Genomic DNA, 19,025 nt, shown 5'->3' with positions numbered 1-19,025 from the left:
CCCTCATAAGTTAAACTACTATTAAAACTTTAATCCAGCTACTTAGGTTAGCTGAGGGTAACGTCACCTTCAAAAGAGGGGCCTACCACGTTATGCATTAATAACTTAATTAATTATCTTTCAATAATCCGACCCTTTAGGATTGTATCTTTGCTGACTCAAACTACTGGGTTGAGGGTAACGTCACCTTCAAAAGAGGGGCCTACTACAATAACTAAGATAATCTCTTAAACAAGTGCAAAAGTGCGAAAATAATTAAAGGTTACACTAATACACGAGTCGGATCCAAGTGATTCATCTTGTCTATCTGTTTTTATTTTTATTTTTATTTTTCAGCATTTTAGTTAGTTTTATTTTCTTAGTTTCAAAATCTTTTCTAACATTTTGTTTTGATTAGACGTTGAGGATAAACCGGTACTAAAAGCTCTTATGTCCTTGGACGACCTCGGTATCTTACCAACACTATACTACGTCCACGATGGGTGCACTTGCCCATATGTGTGTTCAGTGTTAGTAAATATCGTGTTTTATAAATTTAAAACTTGGCTAAAAGTGTAAAAAGGGCTTAAAATATACACCTAAAACATATATACACTAACACGCATCAATTATATGACCCAGAAACTGCACCTCTCTGAGCCAGAAGGCGCACTTTGAGAATTTTGCATAAAGTTTTTCTTTACGGAGAATTTCAAGTACTTCACGCAAGTTTCTTGCATGTTCGGCCTTGCTTCGTGAGTAGACTAGAATATCATCTATGAACACGATCATAGATTTATCTAGCATGGGTCGACATACCCGGTTCATCAGATTCATGAACGCGGCCGGCGCATTCGTCAATCCGAAGGACATGACTAAAAATTCATAATGCCCATAACGGGTTCTGAACGCGGTCTTTGGAATATCTTCTCCCCGTACTCTAACTTGATGGTACCCCGAATGCGGGTCTATCTTGGAGAACCAACTCGCCCCTTGTAATTGATCAAAAAGGTCGTTAATTCTAGGTAAAGGGTAGCGGTTCTTTATGGTCAGCTTATTTAATTCTCTGTAGTCGATGCACATGCGCATCGACCCGTCTTTCTTCTTAACAAATAAGACAGGTGCTCCCCAAGGCGACACACTCGGGCGTATGAAGCCCTTATCTAGAAGATCTTGTAATTGTGTCATTAATTCCCGCATCTCGGTGGGACCCAACCTATAGGGAGCCTTCGCAACCGGTTTCGCACCCGGATTCAATTCGATACGAAATTCTACTTCTCGTTCGGGAGGGAGCCCCGGCAATTCCTCCGGAAATACGTCTGGAAATTCGTTCACAATTTCGACATCTTCAAGCTTTGGGGAACCTAGTTGAGTATCAACCATGTAAGCTTAATATGCCCTACTCCCATTAAGCACATACTTACTGGCTTGAACGAGGGTACATAGCTTCGCTTCCACCTTTCTTTCGCCTTGTATATTTAATCGCCTTCCACTTGGAGATTGGATAAGTATTGTTTTGGTTTCACAATTAATCTCCGCATGGTGTCGGGCCATCCAATCCATGCCCACTATCATTCTAAATTCTCCCAAAGCCATGGGTATAAGGTTGATATCAAGCTCTTCGTCCTCTATAGTAAATTTGCAATTTCTACAAATTTTGCGTAACAAGTAATTTTTGCTATCGGCTAATTCTACTTCTAAAGGAACTGGCATTGATTCAGTCTTAAATGAGGGATGATTAGCTATCTCGTCCGAAATAAACGACATGGTTGCTCCGGTATCAAATAATACGTAAATCGGCATAGAGTTTAATAAAAAGATACCTGAAACTACATTCGGATGAACTTTAGCCTCCTCGGATGTGATTTGGAACATCCTCCCTTTAGCTTTAGAACCCTCTTGCTTCTTATCTTCCTTTTTCGGTTCTTGCTGAAGTTTAGGGCACTCCGATTTAACGTGCCCCTTTCGAAACAATTAAAACAAGTCTTCGGGTTGTTCGGGCATTGGTAAGACGAATGTCCCTCCTTACCACACTTGTAACATCCCTTCTTGCCTAACAGACACTCGCCAGTATGAAGTTTTTCACAAGTCTTGCAAGGAGTAATACCCCCCTTTGACTTATCCTTCCTTCCTTGCTCTTGATACTTCCCCTTTTTAGATGGACTCGAACTTGCACCCTTTTCACTGGGTCTCTTTTCACCACGTTCTTCTTGTCTCTTGATTTCGATTTCTCTATCCCGTGCCAGGTTGATAAGCTCATCAAGGGTTTCACATTTCGAAAGAGTGATGAACTCCCTAAACTCCGCCTTTAATACCCCGTAAAAGCGATTGATCTTCATCCTTTCAGTCTTCACAAAATCCCCACAGAATTTCATCTTATCCATAAAAGTATTTGATATTTCATTTATTGATTCGTTCTTCTGTCGGAGGCGCAAGAAATCTTCCTGAATCTTATCAATAGCCGACTGAGGGCAATGGTATCTCATAAAGGGCTCCTTAAACTCTTGCCAAGTCATCTTTTGGAGTCTATCCTCCCCTATTTCCTTGCTATGCGCATCCCACCAATCTTTCGCCTGGAGAGTGAGTTGGCCAGTAGCAAAATTCACCTGATCTTCCTTATTGCACTGACTTCGTATTAATACTGCTTCTATATTTGAAATCCATCTTTGGCATGCAATCGGGTCGATCTTACCATCATACGTTGCAGGATTGCATGCCATGAAGTCCTTATACGTGCACCGTCGTTCTTTGCTTTTGCTTTTAGATCCCTCAATCAGTTCTTTCAACTCTTCGATTTTGCTAGTCATCATGGCATCCACAACTCCCAACACCCGACTTTCTACCTCTTGAGCTAATCGCGGGAGATTAGCTTGCATAACTCCTTCTACTTCTGTGACTTTACTATTAAATGCTTCTTGTCTAGCCATATCATCATTATCATCGTTATCATTCTCATTTCTTGTGTCTGCCATCTACAAAATGACGTTTACATTCAAATCACAAGCTTTCCATATAACACATACTCCAACTCTTGATTACTACATTCTTACTCGTGAAATTCGTAATCTTGATCATCTAAGTTTAATCATTCATCTTAGGCTATTCATTTTGTTACTTCCGATTCTTTACGAATTCTCTTTTGTTGCGATCACAGATTTGTGATCATAAGTATCTTATCATTATGGTTATAAGGATTCTATATCATTATCTATTGGTCCTTTAGATCACAAGGAAGTCCTAGTCATGAAAAACAACAAAACAATTTTTTTTTTCTGCGGATCACGTGTTTAATAGCCGTCGGCGACAGCCTAACTTACCGTCGGCGATGGGTTCTAATTATGGGACGTCACCAAATTTGTTCGTAGACAGGGAGTTATCACGTCGGCTCAGATGGGGGCGTCGGCGACGGCATGGGAGCCCGTCGGTGACGGCCTCCCGAATTGCTTAAACGCTGCTGTGTTCATTTTTGGTCGATTTGACTATTTCCTGGGCTTATTTCCAGCCATACGGTTCCTGAAATCCCCGTATGGCCACCTTATTTACTCATCCATGTACTTAGCTTTTATTTTGCATCCCAAACATATTACACATACTATTATTTTTACTGAAAACTTGACGTATTACCTCATTGGCGATCTTGGAGTGAGCACACTTTTAACGAGCCGTCAGTTTGAGTTCAAGCATCTCACCATATGCTTTAATCCCTCAAACCTCGGCTCTGATACCAACTTGTAAGAACCGCTTTTCCGTCTTTATAAAATTGCTTACAAGAGTAATTTAAAGACTTCAAAATAACAACTTTAATACAAAATTTTTCAAAATTTGGGCATGACCCGTTCGTAAGACGAGTATACCCCTGTTTTAAACCACAAACAAGACAATACCATTCTACAAGATACACTAAAACTAAAACATCAAGTACTTAAAGGTGTGTTACCAACATTTGTACAAAAAGTATTTTGACCCAAAATGTTAACATAAGCTAGCCGAAGCGCTTGGTAAGACATATTTTGATCATGTGATCGCTCCATTTCGCCGAGTCGCCTAAGTTGAGGATTTACCTACATTTAACAACAAGCTTTAGAAAGTTAGTCATAATACTTATTTCACTTACTTCACAAACCTTTCAGTTTAATTATTTGCATTCCTTTATACACTTTCATTAATCTTACGCATACGGTTACCCAATTAAATGAGTATGGCATACACTCTCATAACGAGATTCAAGCATACCTCTTATGACCCGGTATCATCGGGTTAATAACTTACAACATAAATCTTTTGTTCTATCCGTATAACGGATTGAACTTCTTACGTTCCTTATTGCATTCATGACCACCCATTCTAAACGGATGGTACCATCTTCTTACTCGACCCGGTTTGACTCGAACCGGTCGACTTGCATAGCTTAATGCAACTTTCGTTAGCATAACCAAATCCGCGAGGATTTGTTATCTACTTACTAATCACTATAATCATTTTAATAGGGGTTGTTTATCATAATATAAATAAAATTTTAAATAAGGTTTTGTATGCAACGAAACATACCTCGATCTTGCGCGCCTTCCGTTTTGTTGGTGCTTGTACCTTCTTCCTTTACGCCACTTCAGATATTAGGGTTAGCTATTCGAATTTGAGAGCCCATGCATTGGAAATTCCTACGAATTTTGATTCAATTCTTGATTTCTTGTAGTAAGGGTTTTCACCCCCTTTCCCTGCTCCTTGTTCGATCGACCAAAACACCAGATGTGGGTGTTTTCTTTTTGACTATTAAATAAAAACCACCTTTTGTTTATTAGTTACACAACAAAGCCTCCCACTTTGAGAGAGTATTTAACTTAAGCTTTCTCACTTAAACTAATTATCATTTAGTCATATTTCATTAACCAAGTTAAATTCTTTACTTATTATTTATCATTTTTGGGGCGTTACAAGGGGCGAATGCGATTGCGATGCGATAAGCGATAAAGCGATTTAATCATGCGATAAATAGCGATAGATCTCGATTATTAACAAGTACTCCACATAATACAACTAAAGCGATAAAATAAATAGATTATCTACAAGTCAAAGAAGTCAAAACAGGAGTTGAGCAAGGAGCGACAGATCACAATTAGCAATCTTTTATTCCTTTGACTTCAATCTTGACTTTGACTTTGACTTTCGAAACACGGGGTGTTACAGCCTCCCCTACTTAAGGGAATTTCGTCCTGAAATTAGGCCTTAGCTGTAACAAACAACTGTGGGTACTTCGCTTTCATGTCGCTTTCGAGTTCCCAGGTGAACTCTACGCCTCGTTTACCTTCCCATTGGACCTTCATTATGGGAATACGTGAGCGCTTGAGCTGCTTGGTTTCTCGATCCATGATCTCGACAGACTTCTCCACGAAGTGTAGTGTCTCGTTTACTTGAAGATCCTCTAAAGGAACTCGTAAATCATGCTCAGCCAGGCACTTTCTAAGGTTCGATACATGGAAAGTCGGGTGAACGTTGTTAAGTTCCTCCGGTAGTTCGACTCTGTAGGCCACTTTTTCGATCCTTTCCAGAATCTTAAAGGGATCCAACATATCGAGGCGCGAGCTTTCCTCTTTTGCCGAATCTGACCACACCCTTCCATGGTGATACCTTTAGGAGTACATGGTTGCCAACATCAAATTCAAGGGGCCTGCGTCGTCTATCGGCGTAACTTTTCTGACTACTCCGAGCTTTCAACATGTTGTCTCGAATTCAGAGAATTTTGTCGGTCGTTTCTTGCAGTAGCTCAGGTCCGGTTAGCTGCGCATCCCCGATCTCATGCCACACAATCGGCGATCGACATTTTCTTCCGTACAATGCCTCGAAAGGTGCCATTTGTATACTAAAATGATAACTGTTATTGTAAGAGAATTCAACTAAAGGTAGGTAAGCGTCCCAATTACCACCGAAATCCATGACACACGAATGGAGCATGTCTTCGAGGGTACAAATCGTTCTTTCAGTCTGACCGTCGGTTTGGGGATGGAATGCGGTACTTAAATTAAGCGTAGTACCGAGAGAAGCTTGTAACATTTCCCACAGACGCGAGGTAAACCGAGCATCGCAGTCAGAGATGATGTCGCGAGGCGTCCCATGTCGACAAATGATCTCGTTAGTGTAGATTCGAGCTAATTTTTCTACCTTGTAATCTTTTCGAATTGGCAGAAAAAGAGCAGATTTAGTCAAATGGTCAACGACAACCCAGATGCTATTGTGACCTGGTATTGTACGCGGGAGTTTCGTAATAAAGTCCAATACTCTCCCATTTCCACATGGGAATCTCAGGTTGGACGAGCAAGCCAGAGGGTCTTTGGTGCTCGGCCTTGACTTTCGAGCAAGTCAGGCACTTTGAAACATAGAGAGCGATATCTTTCTTCATGCCCGGCCACCAGTACTTGTAGCGAAGGTCCTGGTACATTTTATCGGCACCGGGATGAATAGAATATCGAGGCTTATGGGCTTCGTCCATCAGAATCTGTCGTAAATCGGTCCGCTTAGGGATCCAGATTCGGTCCAGATAATGGAATATCCCATTCAACTTACTCGCTAACTAGGATCCATCGTTGATTATCCTTTCCTTCTTCAGAATGCGCTCAGTAAAGCAAGCATGTTGGGCTTCGTGGATAAGAGTTTCGAGATGATGCTGGGCTGGCACATTACGAGCGCTATGCAAATAGCTTCGTCTGCTAAGGGCACCGGCAACGACATTTGCTTTGCCAGGATGATAACGGATCTCACAGTCATAATCATTGAGAAGTTTCACCCATCGGCGTTGACGCATATTAAGTTCTTTCTGGCTGAAGATGTGTTGTAGGCTCCTATGGTCGGTGAAGACTGTACACTTTGTACCATAAAGGTAGTGTCGCCAAATCTTCAACGCAAAAACAACTGCGTCTAGCTCGAGGTCGTGCGTTGTATAGTTCTTCTCGTGGATCTTGAGCTGACGAGATGCGTAAGCGATAACCTTGTCTCGATGCATGAGAACACAATCAAGGCCAAGGTTCGAGGCATCACAATAGACAATGAAGTCATCGTTTCCGTCGGGTAAAGCAAGGACAGGAGCATTGCAAAGCATATGCTTGAGGGTTTGAAAAGCAGTCTCTATTCCAGTTCCCCAGACAAAAGGCTTGTCTTTGTGCGTGAGAGAGGTAAGCGGCATGGCGATTTTAGAGAATCCTTCGATAAATCGTCGATAATAGCCCGCTAGTCCAAGAAAAGAACGGACTTCAGACGGGTTCTTAGGCGTAACCCAACTCTTAACAGCTTCTAGCTTCGCGGGATCGACATGAATACCTTGACTATTAACTATATGGCCGAGGAATTGAACCTCCTCTATCCAAAATTCACACTTGGAGAACTTGGCATAGAGTTGATTCCCTCAGAGTAGCTCAAGAACTAAACGTAGATGTTAGGCGTGTTCGGCTTTCGACTTGGAATAGATTAGGATATCATCGATGAACACGATAACGAAGCGGTCTAGAAATGGTTTACACACGCGATTCATCAGATCCATGAAAACTGCGGGTGCGTTGGTTAAACCAAAAGGCATAACAACGAACTCATAGTGGCCGTATCGAGTGCGAAAAGCGGTTTTGGGTATATCCTCCTATTGGATGCGTAATTGGTGATAGCCTGAGCGTAGATCGATCTTAGAGAAACACATAACACCTTGTAACTGATCAAACAAATCATCGATTCGAGGTAGGGGATAGCGATTCTTGATTGTCAGCTTATTCAATTCCCTATAACCAATGCACATCCGGAACGACCAATCCTTCTTTTTGACGGAAAGGACTGGTGCGCCCAAAGGAGAGGTGCTAGGGCGAATGAAGCCTTTATCAAGCAATTCCTGGAGCTGACTTGAGAGTTCGCGCATTTCGGACGGAGCGAGTCGATAAGGAGCTCTAGCAACAGGATTGGCTCCAGGAATGAGGTTGATGCGAAAGTCGATATCACGACTTGGTGGCAGTCCTGGAAGTTAATCAGGGAAAACATTTGGAAATTCACACACAACGGGTACCTGGTTTACCGTTGGTTAAACCAAAAGGCATAACAACGAACTTATAGTGGCCGTATCGACTGCGAAAAGTGGTTTTGGGTATATCCTCCTCTTGGATGCGTAATTGGTGATAGCCTGAGCGTAGATCGATCTTAGAGAAACACATAGCACCTTGTAACTGATCAAACAAATCATCGATTCGAGGTAGGGGATAGCGATTCTTGATTGTCAGCTTATTCAATTCCCTACAATCAATGCACATCCGGAACGACCAATCCTTCTTTTTGACGGAAAGGACTGGTGCGCCCCAAGGAGAGGTGCTAGGGCGAATGAAGCCTTTATCAAGCAATTCCTGGAGCTGACTCGAGAGTTCGCGCATTTCGGACGGAGCGAGTCGATAAGGAGCTCTAGCAACAGGATTGGCTCCAGGAATGAGGTCGATGCGAAAGTTGATATCACGACTTGGTGGCAGTCTTGGAAGTTCATCAGGGAAAACGTTTGGAAATTCACACACAACGGGTACCTGGTTTACCTCTATAACTTTCTTTTCCTTCTCCGCTACTACAATGTTAACCAAGAAAGCTCTGTATTCCTTGTGGAGATACTTGCTAGCTTGGACACACGACATGAGTTGGAGTTTCTTCGATGCGACTTCCCCATAGACACACAATAAATCGCCAGTAGCGAGCGAAAAGCGAATCACTTTATCGAAACAAACAACTTCAGCACGATTCTCACGAAGAAATCCATGCCTTCTATGACGTCAAAACTACCGAGTTGCATCGGAATAAGGTCGATAGGGAAGATGTGATTGTTGAGTTCGAGAGTACAATCACGAAGAACAGAACTGACGGCGACGGTTCTTCTGGTGGCGACTTCAACATAGAATGACAAAGGGAGATGGGCGTGCTTACGATTTAGGAGCTTTTCGAATTCTAACGACACAAAACAGTTATCGGCTCCAGTATCAAATAAACACGAAGCATATATACCATTTACCAGAAACGTACCATTCACCACATTGTTGTCGGCTTGAGCTTGGCGGACATTGATGTTGAAGGTTCGCCCACGTGCTTGCTTGTCACACCCCAACCTATGGCGGAATCATCGAGGTGCGGCACTGAGCGAAACAGATTGTTCAAGAGAAATTCCATAACAACTAAATTTACCGGATAGTTTAAATATCATGTCCCATACCGTAACCCATCAAGTAATTAAGTTATTACAGACTTCGATATCTCAAAAACAATAATCGTGTTCCGACAACTCAGATTTAAATAAGTAAACATAAATAGTCTTTGTTTCTAGACTCTTTCCTAGCCTCGATTTCACAGCACGCAAAGCAAATAAGCATCCTAAGCACCTGTCACATACGTTAAAATAAAGTCAATACACATAGTGTAAAGGCGAGTATACAAGTTTGATAATAGCATATAGAGTTTGAAATAGTTTACGCATAACCAGCACGTACACTGAGTAAAACGAAGAATGTTAGTTATCGACATGAACCTATCGATACCAATGACTGCGGGTTGACTGCCCAAGGCAGTTCGTAATACATGATCACCACTGTAATCCATGCAAATAATCGTCCTTAACAACCCCCGCATGAGTGGGTGCTGAGTCCAAACTATAGTACTATCGTTGCTAAGGCAGGTAGACAGCATTCCATGTGTAAACATAACAAACAAGCATTCATTAAGTCACGTATAACATGCGATATCAGTTAGCATTTAAAGTATTGCGTAGTGTGTTCGATTGTGATTTAGTATAAGTAACGTATTTAACACCCAAAAGTGCGTAAAGCAAAAAGGGATCGAGTATACTCACAACGATTGATGGATTGAAGGGAGCACTTAGAGAGTAAGGTTAGCCTGATCAGAACGATAGCATAACGATAAGAGACGTGTAAAACGATACAATTGTTAGTGGGTCGGATAGCAGTGCGATTGGATGGTAATCCGATCGGACAGCCAGTCATGCGGTGACAATCCGTTGGGATAGTGGTCCGGTAGGACAGGTGGTAATCCGTTCGGACAGTGGTCCGGTCGGACGGTAGTCCGGTCGGATGTCTGTTCGAGTGGATTGTTTCTTCCTCTGAGAAGGATGTGTTTGTGTATGATGGTTTGACTTTTGAAGTTTTTGTTGTAGCATTTGATTACATTGAAGTATCTCAACCTTTCAGGTCGGTCGATCGGACGGTCGTCCGATAGGTTGACACTTCAGTGAGAACAAGTTCACAACAGGTTGTCACTCTGTTGGTGTAGTTGTCTGTCGACTTCATTATCGTTCGAGTCTTAGATTAGAATTGATAGATCTGTGCACGTAAAACGAGAAATAGGTTTTTATGGGTAATTCCGCTTGAAATGACACATGGTCATTTCAAGCGAAATCAAGTGTTTTCATTCTAAGCGAAATCAAATGATTTAGCTTGTGTGGTGATTCCGCTTGAGTTGTGATTCCGCTTGAGCATGTTCAAGCGAAATCACATGCTTATAAATACCTCCTCGAGCGAAATCAGTAGTAATGTTCTTGTTTCCGACGGCGAAGCCCTGTCGAAGTGTCTCCGTGTCTGTAATTGCTTTCTGATCAATACAAGAGACAGTTAAAAGTGATTCTAGTGTTATACAAGCTAAACAAAGACTCAATCAATGAATTTCGCCTCTGATTCAGTCTAAGACCTCTTCTGATCGACTCGTTCGGGTCTGAAAACGATCCTTCATGTGGTATCAGAGCTCAGGAGGAAGAGTTCTTACTGTTTAGCTCGTTTTCGCTGGAAAATTCTGATTTCTACACCTTCTTTTTGAAATTAAACAAGTTTTCATGGTCAAAATGGACTGAGTTTTTGATATAGTGTGTAAAACTGTGTTTTAACAAACCCTTGGGAGAATCAGATCAAAATTCGGCCTAAAACTGATAAAATTGGATTGAAAACGTAATTCCGCTTGAACGAATTATTTTGATTCCGCTTGAAATTTCAAGCAAAATAAGGTATTCCGCTTGAAAAGATCTGATTCCGCTTGAAAATTGTGATTATTTCAAGCGAAATAAGTGATTTCGCTTGAAAACACCTGATTCCGCTTGAGAAGGTTCAAGCAAAATCAGTGATTTCGCTTGAAATCGCTAATCCCGCTTGAAAAACTTGCTTGATTCCGCTTGAAAACATAATTTCGCTTGAAATTGCAACTGATTCCGCTTCAAGTTGTTATTCCGCTTGAATAGTTTCAAGCGAAATTAGGTGATTTTGTTTCAAGTTGCTATTCCGCTTGAAAACTCAAGTGAAATCCGTAATTCCAAATTGTTGTGATTCCGCTCGAAATCTGTGATTCCGCTTAGAATTGTTATTTCGCTTGAAGGGTGTTTGAATTTTAAAAGTAATTTCGTTTGAAAGTGATCATTTGTGTGAAATTTGTCGGGATTGTTTTGGAAATATGGAAAACATGTTTGATGAAAAAGAAAATGATTATCTTGAAAGTTTAAATTGTTGGTATATGAGAACTGTGGATAGTAGTTACAGAAATGTAAATGTGGATATTTGGGTTAAAAGTTTTGAACATTTCATGTGTCAAATGGATGAAACGTTGGATGAGTTGGAAAGACAGTTTGAAATTTTAATAGACAATGTGAGAAAAAAGGATATTAGAATATCAAATGATAAACAAATTCTTATGTTGCAGGAAAATTGTGAGAAGTTGAAATCTGAAAATGCCAAACTGTTGAGTGATTTGAACAGTTTGACATTAGAAAACAAGGTGTTGAAAGAGAAAGAAAAAGATTTTGAAAGCAAAAAGAAATCTTCAGAAAATGAAGATTTCTGGATAAAACTTGAAAAAAAAATATTGAAAGCAAATGAAATGAAATTTCAAGAACAGATAAAAGTTTTTGAAAATGAAAAATCTGTTCTTGAAAACAATCAAATTGAAAATGAAAAAACAATCAAGTCTCATCTTGAAAGAATATCTCAGCTTGAATATGAAGCTGAAAATTCAAGAACTAAAATTAATGAGCTTGAAAAGAAATTGAAAGGTTTTGTGACTTCATCAGAGTTTTTGAATCATCCTTGTCCAAAACTGATCAATTCTGTTCCAGTAAGTGACAATGTCACAAATTTTGACAAAGTCAAAATTGAAGATTGCGAGGAGAAATCTGATGATGAAAATGAAAAAATTGAGAAAAAGAAATTATTTTTGAAATTAAAAGAAAAGTTTCAGAAAACTAATTTGCATTCAACAGAAAAAGGTGAATGTTCAAAGCAGAAACCTTTGGAAAAGAATGCAGAACCAAAACAAAAATTGAAAAATAAGAAAATTGTTCAAAAAGAAAATAAAAGCTCATCAGATCAATCATCCAATCACAATCAAAAATCACAAAAATTGAAAAATCAAAACTCAAAAATAGTTGGTAATGAGTGGTGCAGGTTTAACCACAGTGCTTCAAAGCCAAATCCAGTTCTCAGAAGGAGTGATGATTACCACAAAGCCAGACAATGCTATGATCTGAATGTTTGGTGTGAAAGTGGTGAATGGTATGATACCAGAGTGTGTTACACTTGTGGGGTTCAAGGACACATTGCTATTAACTGCCAGAGTTGGAGTTATGAGACGAGAAGATGCTATAACTGCCAAATCAAAGGACACATTGCTAGAGAATGCCCAATGAGATCAAAGGGAAGATCGAGGGCTGAATCTAAGAAAATGGCAAAGAAACCAGTCAGTGTCAAGCCCAAAGAACAGAAAGTTCAAGAACCAAAAGTTCAAGAACAGAAAGTTCAAGAAAAGAAAGTTAAACTTTCACAGGGGCAGAAAGACAGACTGAGGAAGAAGAGAAAGAAGGCGAGAGAGTATATGGAAAGGATTTTGTCCTCGGATAAAACAGGAAAATCAGAAAAAAGTTCTGATAAATCATCTTGCTCTCCAAAGAACGACAAATCAAGCAAAAAGAATTCATCAGATACAAATCTGAGGACAGAATAGAGAATGAAGAAAAAGAATGTAGGATCGCGATCTGACCCGAATGAGTCGTTCAGAGGTGTTCTACTCTGTTTCAGGTGCGGAATAACAAGAAACAAAGCTAGAAACAGCTGATTCTTCACTTTAACTACTGATTGTATTGATTGGAATGCAATTACAAGCAGTTCTTCACACCGGCAGCACTTCGGTATGGAATACAAGGACTGAATTATCTGATTTCGCTCATGACACATATATATAGTGTCTGAGATTTCACTCCAAGGGACACAGGTCCACATGAGCGAAATCAGCCATTACCACATAAGCGAAATCACCTACACAATACCCTATGAGCGAAATCACAATCTAATACACACTCATTCTCTTGTTTTCTCGTAAAACATGCCCTAATCTATACAAAGTAATCTAAGACTCGATACAAGACGAAGTCGACAGATGTAGTGCACCAACAGACTCCCCCTCAGATGTTGACGAGTCGACTATCGAGTCACGACAATGCTGTGTCTTTACTTCTTCAGTCTTGATCAGTCTCTGGGCTTTTCTCTCTTTCTATCTTTATCAACAAACTCTCCTTTAAAAATATCTGCTTGAATATCTTCAGACTCCCCCTCTCAATTTGCTGGCATTCCTTTGTTCTTCAGCAATATCTGATACAGGATCGTTGTCTGGCTTTCACAGGTCCAAAACTGTTTCCTGGCTTTAACTTTAACCACAGAAATTGAAACCTGGCTTAATCTCTATCCACAGTGTTTAATTTCCAGGATCGAAACTTGGATTTCTTCAATCAGAGTCCTCAGGTATTGTAACCTAGCTCTTTAATTTTAGGTCCAAGATCGAAACCTGGCTATTCCTGCACATTCTTAACCCAGAAGTAAATTTTCTAAATTTAACAATTTGTATGTAACAACACTCTGAAATAATCAGATGACTTCCTCTTCATAAACATATGCATCAACAACAACTCTCCTTCAATCTACTTTCTCTATGATGAACCACTTGTAGATTTTTAAAAACACATTTGATATTCAATATACACTTCCTCTCACAATAATGTCATCATGTTTAGCACTCGGGATTTTGAAAATCAGCTTTCCAACATCAGTTGTCGAAAATCTTTTTAACTTTTTCAAAAGTTTATGCTAAAACACACACAAAATCTTTTTGGATTTTCTGAAAGAAAGTAACTAACACCACTTGTAGAAACAACAAAATGCAAAAATAAAATATTTACAAACAATATTTTTGTGAGTTCGTGTAAGAGGATCATATCAGTTTATGAGGCATGTCACTAACACCGTTAAGCTTGATTTCATTTTCAGTTCTAAACAATTCACCTAGATTGTCAGTATATTGGTTCACTTAAAATTTTCACACAAAGTTCAAATGATCCGAGATACAATATTAATGTTTTAGATACTAACTTATTCGTGTGTCCTACTTCTTGAATATACTCCCGTATCCAGATCCCAATATTCAGTCTTACAGGTGAGTATACCACAACTGATATCTGTTTAGGGGTTAGATGCGAGGGCCGTGAGAGCTCAGGTCGATACTTCCGTATACGCAGAGAGATGACGGCTTCGACTTTTGGTGTGTCCCCTTTAGAGGATCTTTTTGATTTCAACAGCAGCGACGATCAATTTTATTGTTTCATCAGCATGCTGAGGGCAAAGCTATGTTTCAAGCTTTTGCAGAAAGCATTATCCGGGGACTAGGTCAGTACTTCCATACAGCAGAAGTCCCGGGATAATACCCCAGATATCACTGAGCATAAAGACCTAGTATCTCAGAATAAGGGACCTTTCAAACAAGATTTCAGGGGTTACCTATATATTCAAGATGTTGTTAACCCACAGAACAAGCAAGTTTGAAATTTAGTTTATATCTCGTTACAATCTACTAAATGTGTAAAACCTACTATCACATCCACAGTGAGATTGTTTATCACATTTTATCTTTACAAATCTTTAGCATGTTGTGGCAGTCTACTGATGTACTATCATTTCCTCTTTTTCACAACAAAACTCATTTTTGGATTTATCATGTTTTTGTATTTTTCAAATTTTCTAATGTTTTTGGATTTTCTGAAATTTTCTTACTCCCCCTAAAATGCAAACACATTTCAAAGAAAATTTGAAAACAACTAGACTCTTGACCTACTAGAAACATGAAATGTAAAATAAACTGTACAAAACTTGACAACTGACATCAAATCACATCAAATCATCATCCACTAGCATAAACAATCAGAACTCCCCCTATCACAAACCATTTTCTCATTTAGATCTCAAAACACTTAAGTTTGTTTTAATCAAAATGATTTTTCCGGAAAATGAGTTTGTTTTTACAACTTGTAGGTTTACCACTTGTTAAGTACGGGGATATGGTTCATCATCTTGTCTATTTTTATCATGTATAGTAAATCAAGTACAATTTAATGTCCCTGATTTACCATTTGCAGTGCAGAAACCTCTGTACCACTTGTAAGTATATCCGAAACAATACCACTTGTAAAAAACACACAACACCAACTGTAGGAATGTTACGTCTACATAACCATTTTACCACTTGTAGGATTGATCACAAAGATGCCGATTCCTGCTTCACACTTACCAACCTGGAAGCTCCGGCGTAATCCTTTACCTGTAAAATTTTAACAACTTTCAAAACTTTTCAAATACTAGAAAGATGCCGATTCCTGATCCACGATATAAACTTGGGATCTCCGGCATAGTCCTAAGACTTTAAGGGAAACAAACTTCCATCCAAGTCTTTTCAGACTTGATGGCTTTCAATTCTTGCATAGTTGGGTTGTATGCTGCCTTTTTAGTTGCATAAAAATCTTTAACCCCCTTTGCTTTCCCATTCAACATTTTCCCAAAAATTTTCTTAACATTCCCATTGAATGTTTTCTCAACATTAATCTTAGTTTTCTCGTTGTAAAACTGATTCGAGATTTCAACATTTCCAACTTTCTTCTTAACTTCTTCAAATTTCAGTGATGGAAACTCTTCACCATTCACTGAAATTTTCACCTCAACTTGTGGGTCTTCTGGCTTTGTGGAACCAGATTCATCGCCGACTTTCTTCTCAACCTGTTTAACAACCCACACTTGGTTGTCTTTCTCTTTCTTTTTGTAAACATTCTTTTTAGAACACTCACCAACCTCATAAGTTGAATTTTCAAAAATCTTAAATTTTTCGATTGGTGATTTAACATCAACAACTTTTTCTTTCAATTTCCCAGAAACTCCTTGTTTTGTCTTGGCATTTTTCGGGCAATTCCATGCAATGTGACTAGCTTCATTGCACTTGTAACAGGTTCGAGTTTCCTTTGGATGTGACACTTCAGATCCATTCTTCCTCTTTGCAGCAAGAAACTCTTGGTTTGACTGTCTCCAGAACGGTTTCTTCTGTTCTTCTTCTGAGCTTCCTCCTGAAACAAATTCTGTTTTTGTTTTAGTATTTTTCTCATTTTTACAGTTTTCTGGTGGAACAAATCCTAAACCTTTCTTTTTGTAGCTACGATTTTGGTTAGGTTTCTTTTGAAAACCAGAACCAGAATTGTAACCCTTTTTCTTATTTAAACGTTGTTGAACTCTTGAAGTGTATTTTTTAGATTTTCCATTAAGATCTTCATCTTTTATTTCAGAAATATTAATTTCTGTTAGTTTGAAAATCTTTTTTATCAATTCAGTTTTGACACCTCTTATTGGAAACTCTTTGTCAGAGTATAATTTGTCCGAATCATTTAAAGTGTATGCAACTTCAAATGTTTCATCATCCAAATTTGCCTTTGATAATAAAAATTCTTTACTATAAGACCGTTTAACCGACGACTTTGGAATGTTGATAGATGAACTTGACCCTCCAGATTCAGACTTTGACTCAGACTCCTCATCAGTATCTAACACCTGATCGACCACCTTTTTGATTAATTCAGACTCATGATCAGTATCGGACGAGGTAAACGTGACGTCAATGTTATCTGGTAATACGTCAGTTGTGTCGGTTTTTAGCTTTATATTGACTGCTTTTTCAAGTTGCTCCTCGTTTGGTTTTCTAGGAGAATACCCTTCCCAAATCGGAGGCGGACACTTGTTATAGCTAACAGTCGGTTTCTTACCACAATTTTTCTTCTTTGGCTTGTCATCTTGAAAAGCTTCCATACCTGCAGCAGTTGGGTAAATACGATCAATGAGATAATCAGAACTAGAATAGCTTTGCAATAAACGTCTGATTCTCTCATTCTCAATCTTTTCTGTCTCCAACTCTTGCTTCCACTTAGCACTCTCTTTGATGTAGAAATTTATAGCTTTTTGCTTTGTCATCATGACTGCATTCATCATCGTTAGTGCTTGTTCTCTTTCTGAATTTGTCTTTTAGAGGCCAGTTACTGTTTTGTTCAAGACATCATAGGATTCTTTTACATAGTTGAGATTGAACAGCAACTGCTCCTTCTTTTTCTCATACTCAGCAATTATATCATCTTTTGCTGCACATTCCTTGCATGCTTCTAAACACTTCGTGCAAGGCTTGACAACTTCAACAATCTTTTCAATTTCGATTGTTTTCACCATTTCAATCACTTTTTCTTCTTCTTTCACCTTTTCTTCTACCTTCACTTTCTCAGACTCAACCATCTCCTCAACAACACTTTCAACGTTCTCATTCTGAACAACATTTTAAGCCTTCATTTCCTGTTGTTCTTTTGCAGCTCTTTTCTCCTTCAGTTTCTCCAAGCGATCTGCAAAATAGAAATGAAAACTTTCAGGAGAAAGATGAGATTTTGCAATGTTAATATGCTTCTCTTCCTCATCATCACTGCTGCTATCATCAACTGGTGAATGATCAAACTGTACAGATTTTTCAGAACTAGCATCTGATAAACCAGAATCAAATGGTGTTTGATCAAAAACAACTTCCTTTTCTGAGCTAATATCATTTTGAACACTCTCATCTGAACTCTGTGATTTTTCATCAGAACTTTCTAAACTTTCATCAGAAACAACAGACTCTTCTTCCACACTCTTCACAGTCTCACCAACAGACTTCATCCACGTGGCAAACATGTCTGGTTCTCTAACAATCTTAGCGATGAAAGCTTTGAACTCTCCCTTTTCATCAACAAACATATCCCAGCTGAATCCTTCAGGTAGTCTTTCATCATCTTGATCGACTATACATGCTTTGCTTTCAGGTGATATGTAGTTGTTCCAGTTGAAGTCTACCAAACACGCTCTCTTTGAATCCTCATTCTTCCTACCATGAGCCGTTTGTGAATCTTGTGATTGACCAACCTGCTGATAAATGGCTTTCCGGTAGTAATCGTCTTTTCCAAACGGATTCTGAGCACCACTAGCTTCCTTGTTCTTGCACTCTCGTTTGAAATGGCCTTTCTCCCTGCATCGAAAACAAGTAACTTTAGATTTATCAAAACCTAAAGTAGATACATGAGCATCAAGAAAATCATTTCTCCCGGTAATCGTTTTGAACTTTTCAGCACGCCTAAGAATGCTAGCAAGACACCATTTGATATCCATCAGTTCCATCTCTTCGGCGTCTGTTTGATCGTAATCCTCTTTGGTGAGCATAGGATTCCCGATCCGACCAGCAACAAGACCTTCATATGATAGAAGCACGGAACAAAGTAGAGCCATGTGGTCTTTCGCAGTTTCCTCAGAAAAACTTTGACCTTCTGGAAGATTTAGAGCGATGTTGCACTGAATTACGTAACCATTTCTTGTCTTTGTGCTTTGAGACTGAAAACTTGTATTTGACTCTTTAGGATTGACACTTGGAAATGATGAGAATCCACTGCTGCTTTTGTTAGAACCCTGATCAACCTTTTCAGTAGAATCCCCAGCGCTAAATGCAGTCTGGATTTTAGGACTTCTCTCAGCTTCTAGAATCGGAATACTACCTTTATAATACATCTTTACGTCCTGTTGACCACTCGGACTGTTCATCCTCGCGATCTTTTGCTGTTCCAAATCCTGACTCTCGATCTTTTCGATAAGCTGAGAAATCATTAACCCATCATAAACACCCGTATTCTTCAG

The 19,025-nt window shown here is 39.3% G+C and overlaps 1 protein-coding gene across 1 annotated transcript; it reads right to left on the bottom strand.

Moving 5' to 3' along the window:
- Positions 1-1,808: 1,808 nt before the first annotated feature.
- On the bottom strand, positions 1,809-2,951 carry LOC110870197. The gene has a single exon (XM_022119397.1). It carries the CDS (start codon positions 2,949-2,951, stop codon positions 1,809-1,811), a length of 1,143 nt encoding a protein of 380 aa, XP_021975089.1.
- Positions 2,952-19,025: the final 16,074 nt, after the last annotated feature.

The sequence above is a fragment of the Helianthus annuus genome, chromosome 8 (assembly GCF_002127325.2).
Source record: "Helianthus annuus cultivar XRQ/B chromosome 8, HanXRQr2.0-SUNRISE, whole genome shotgun sequence".
NCBI classification, from domain to species: Eukaryota; Viridiplantae; Streptophyta; class Magnoliopsida; order Asterales; family Asteraceae; genus Helianthus; species Helianthus annuus.
Note: the sequence above shows the minus strand (reverse complement) of the source record. Positions and strands in the feature narration are given on the sequence as shown.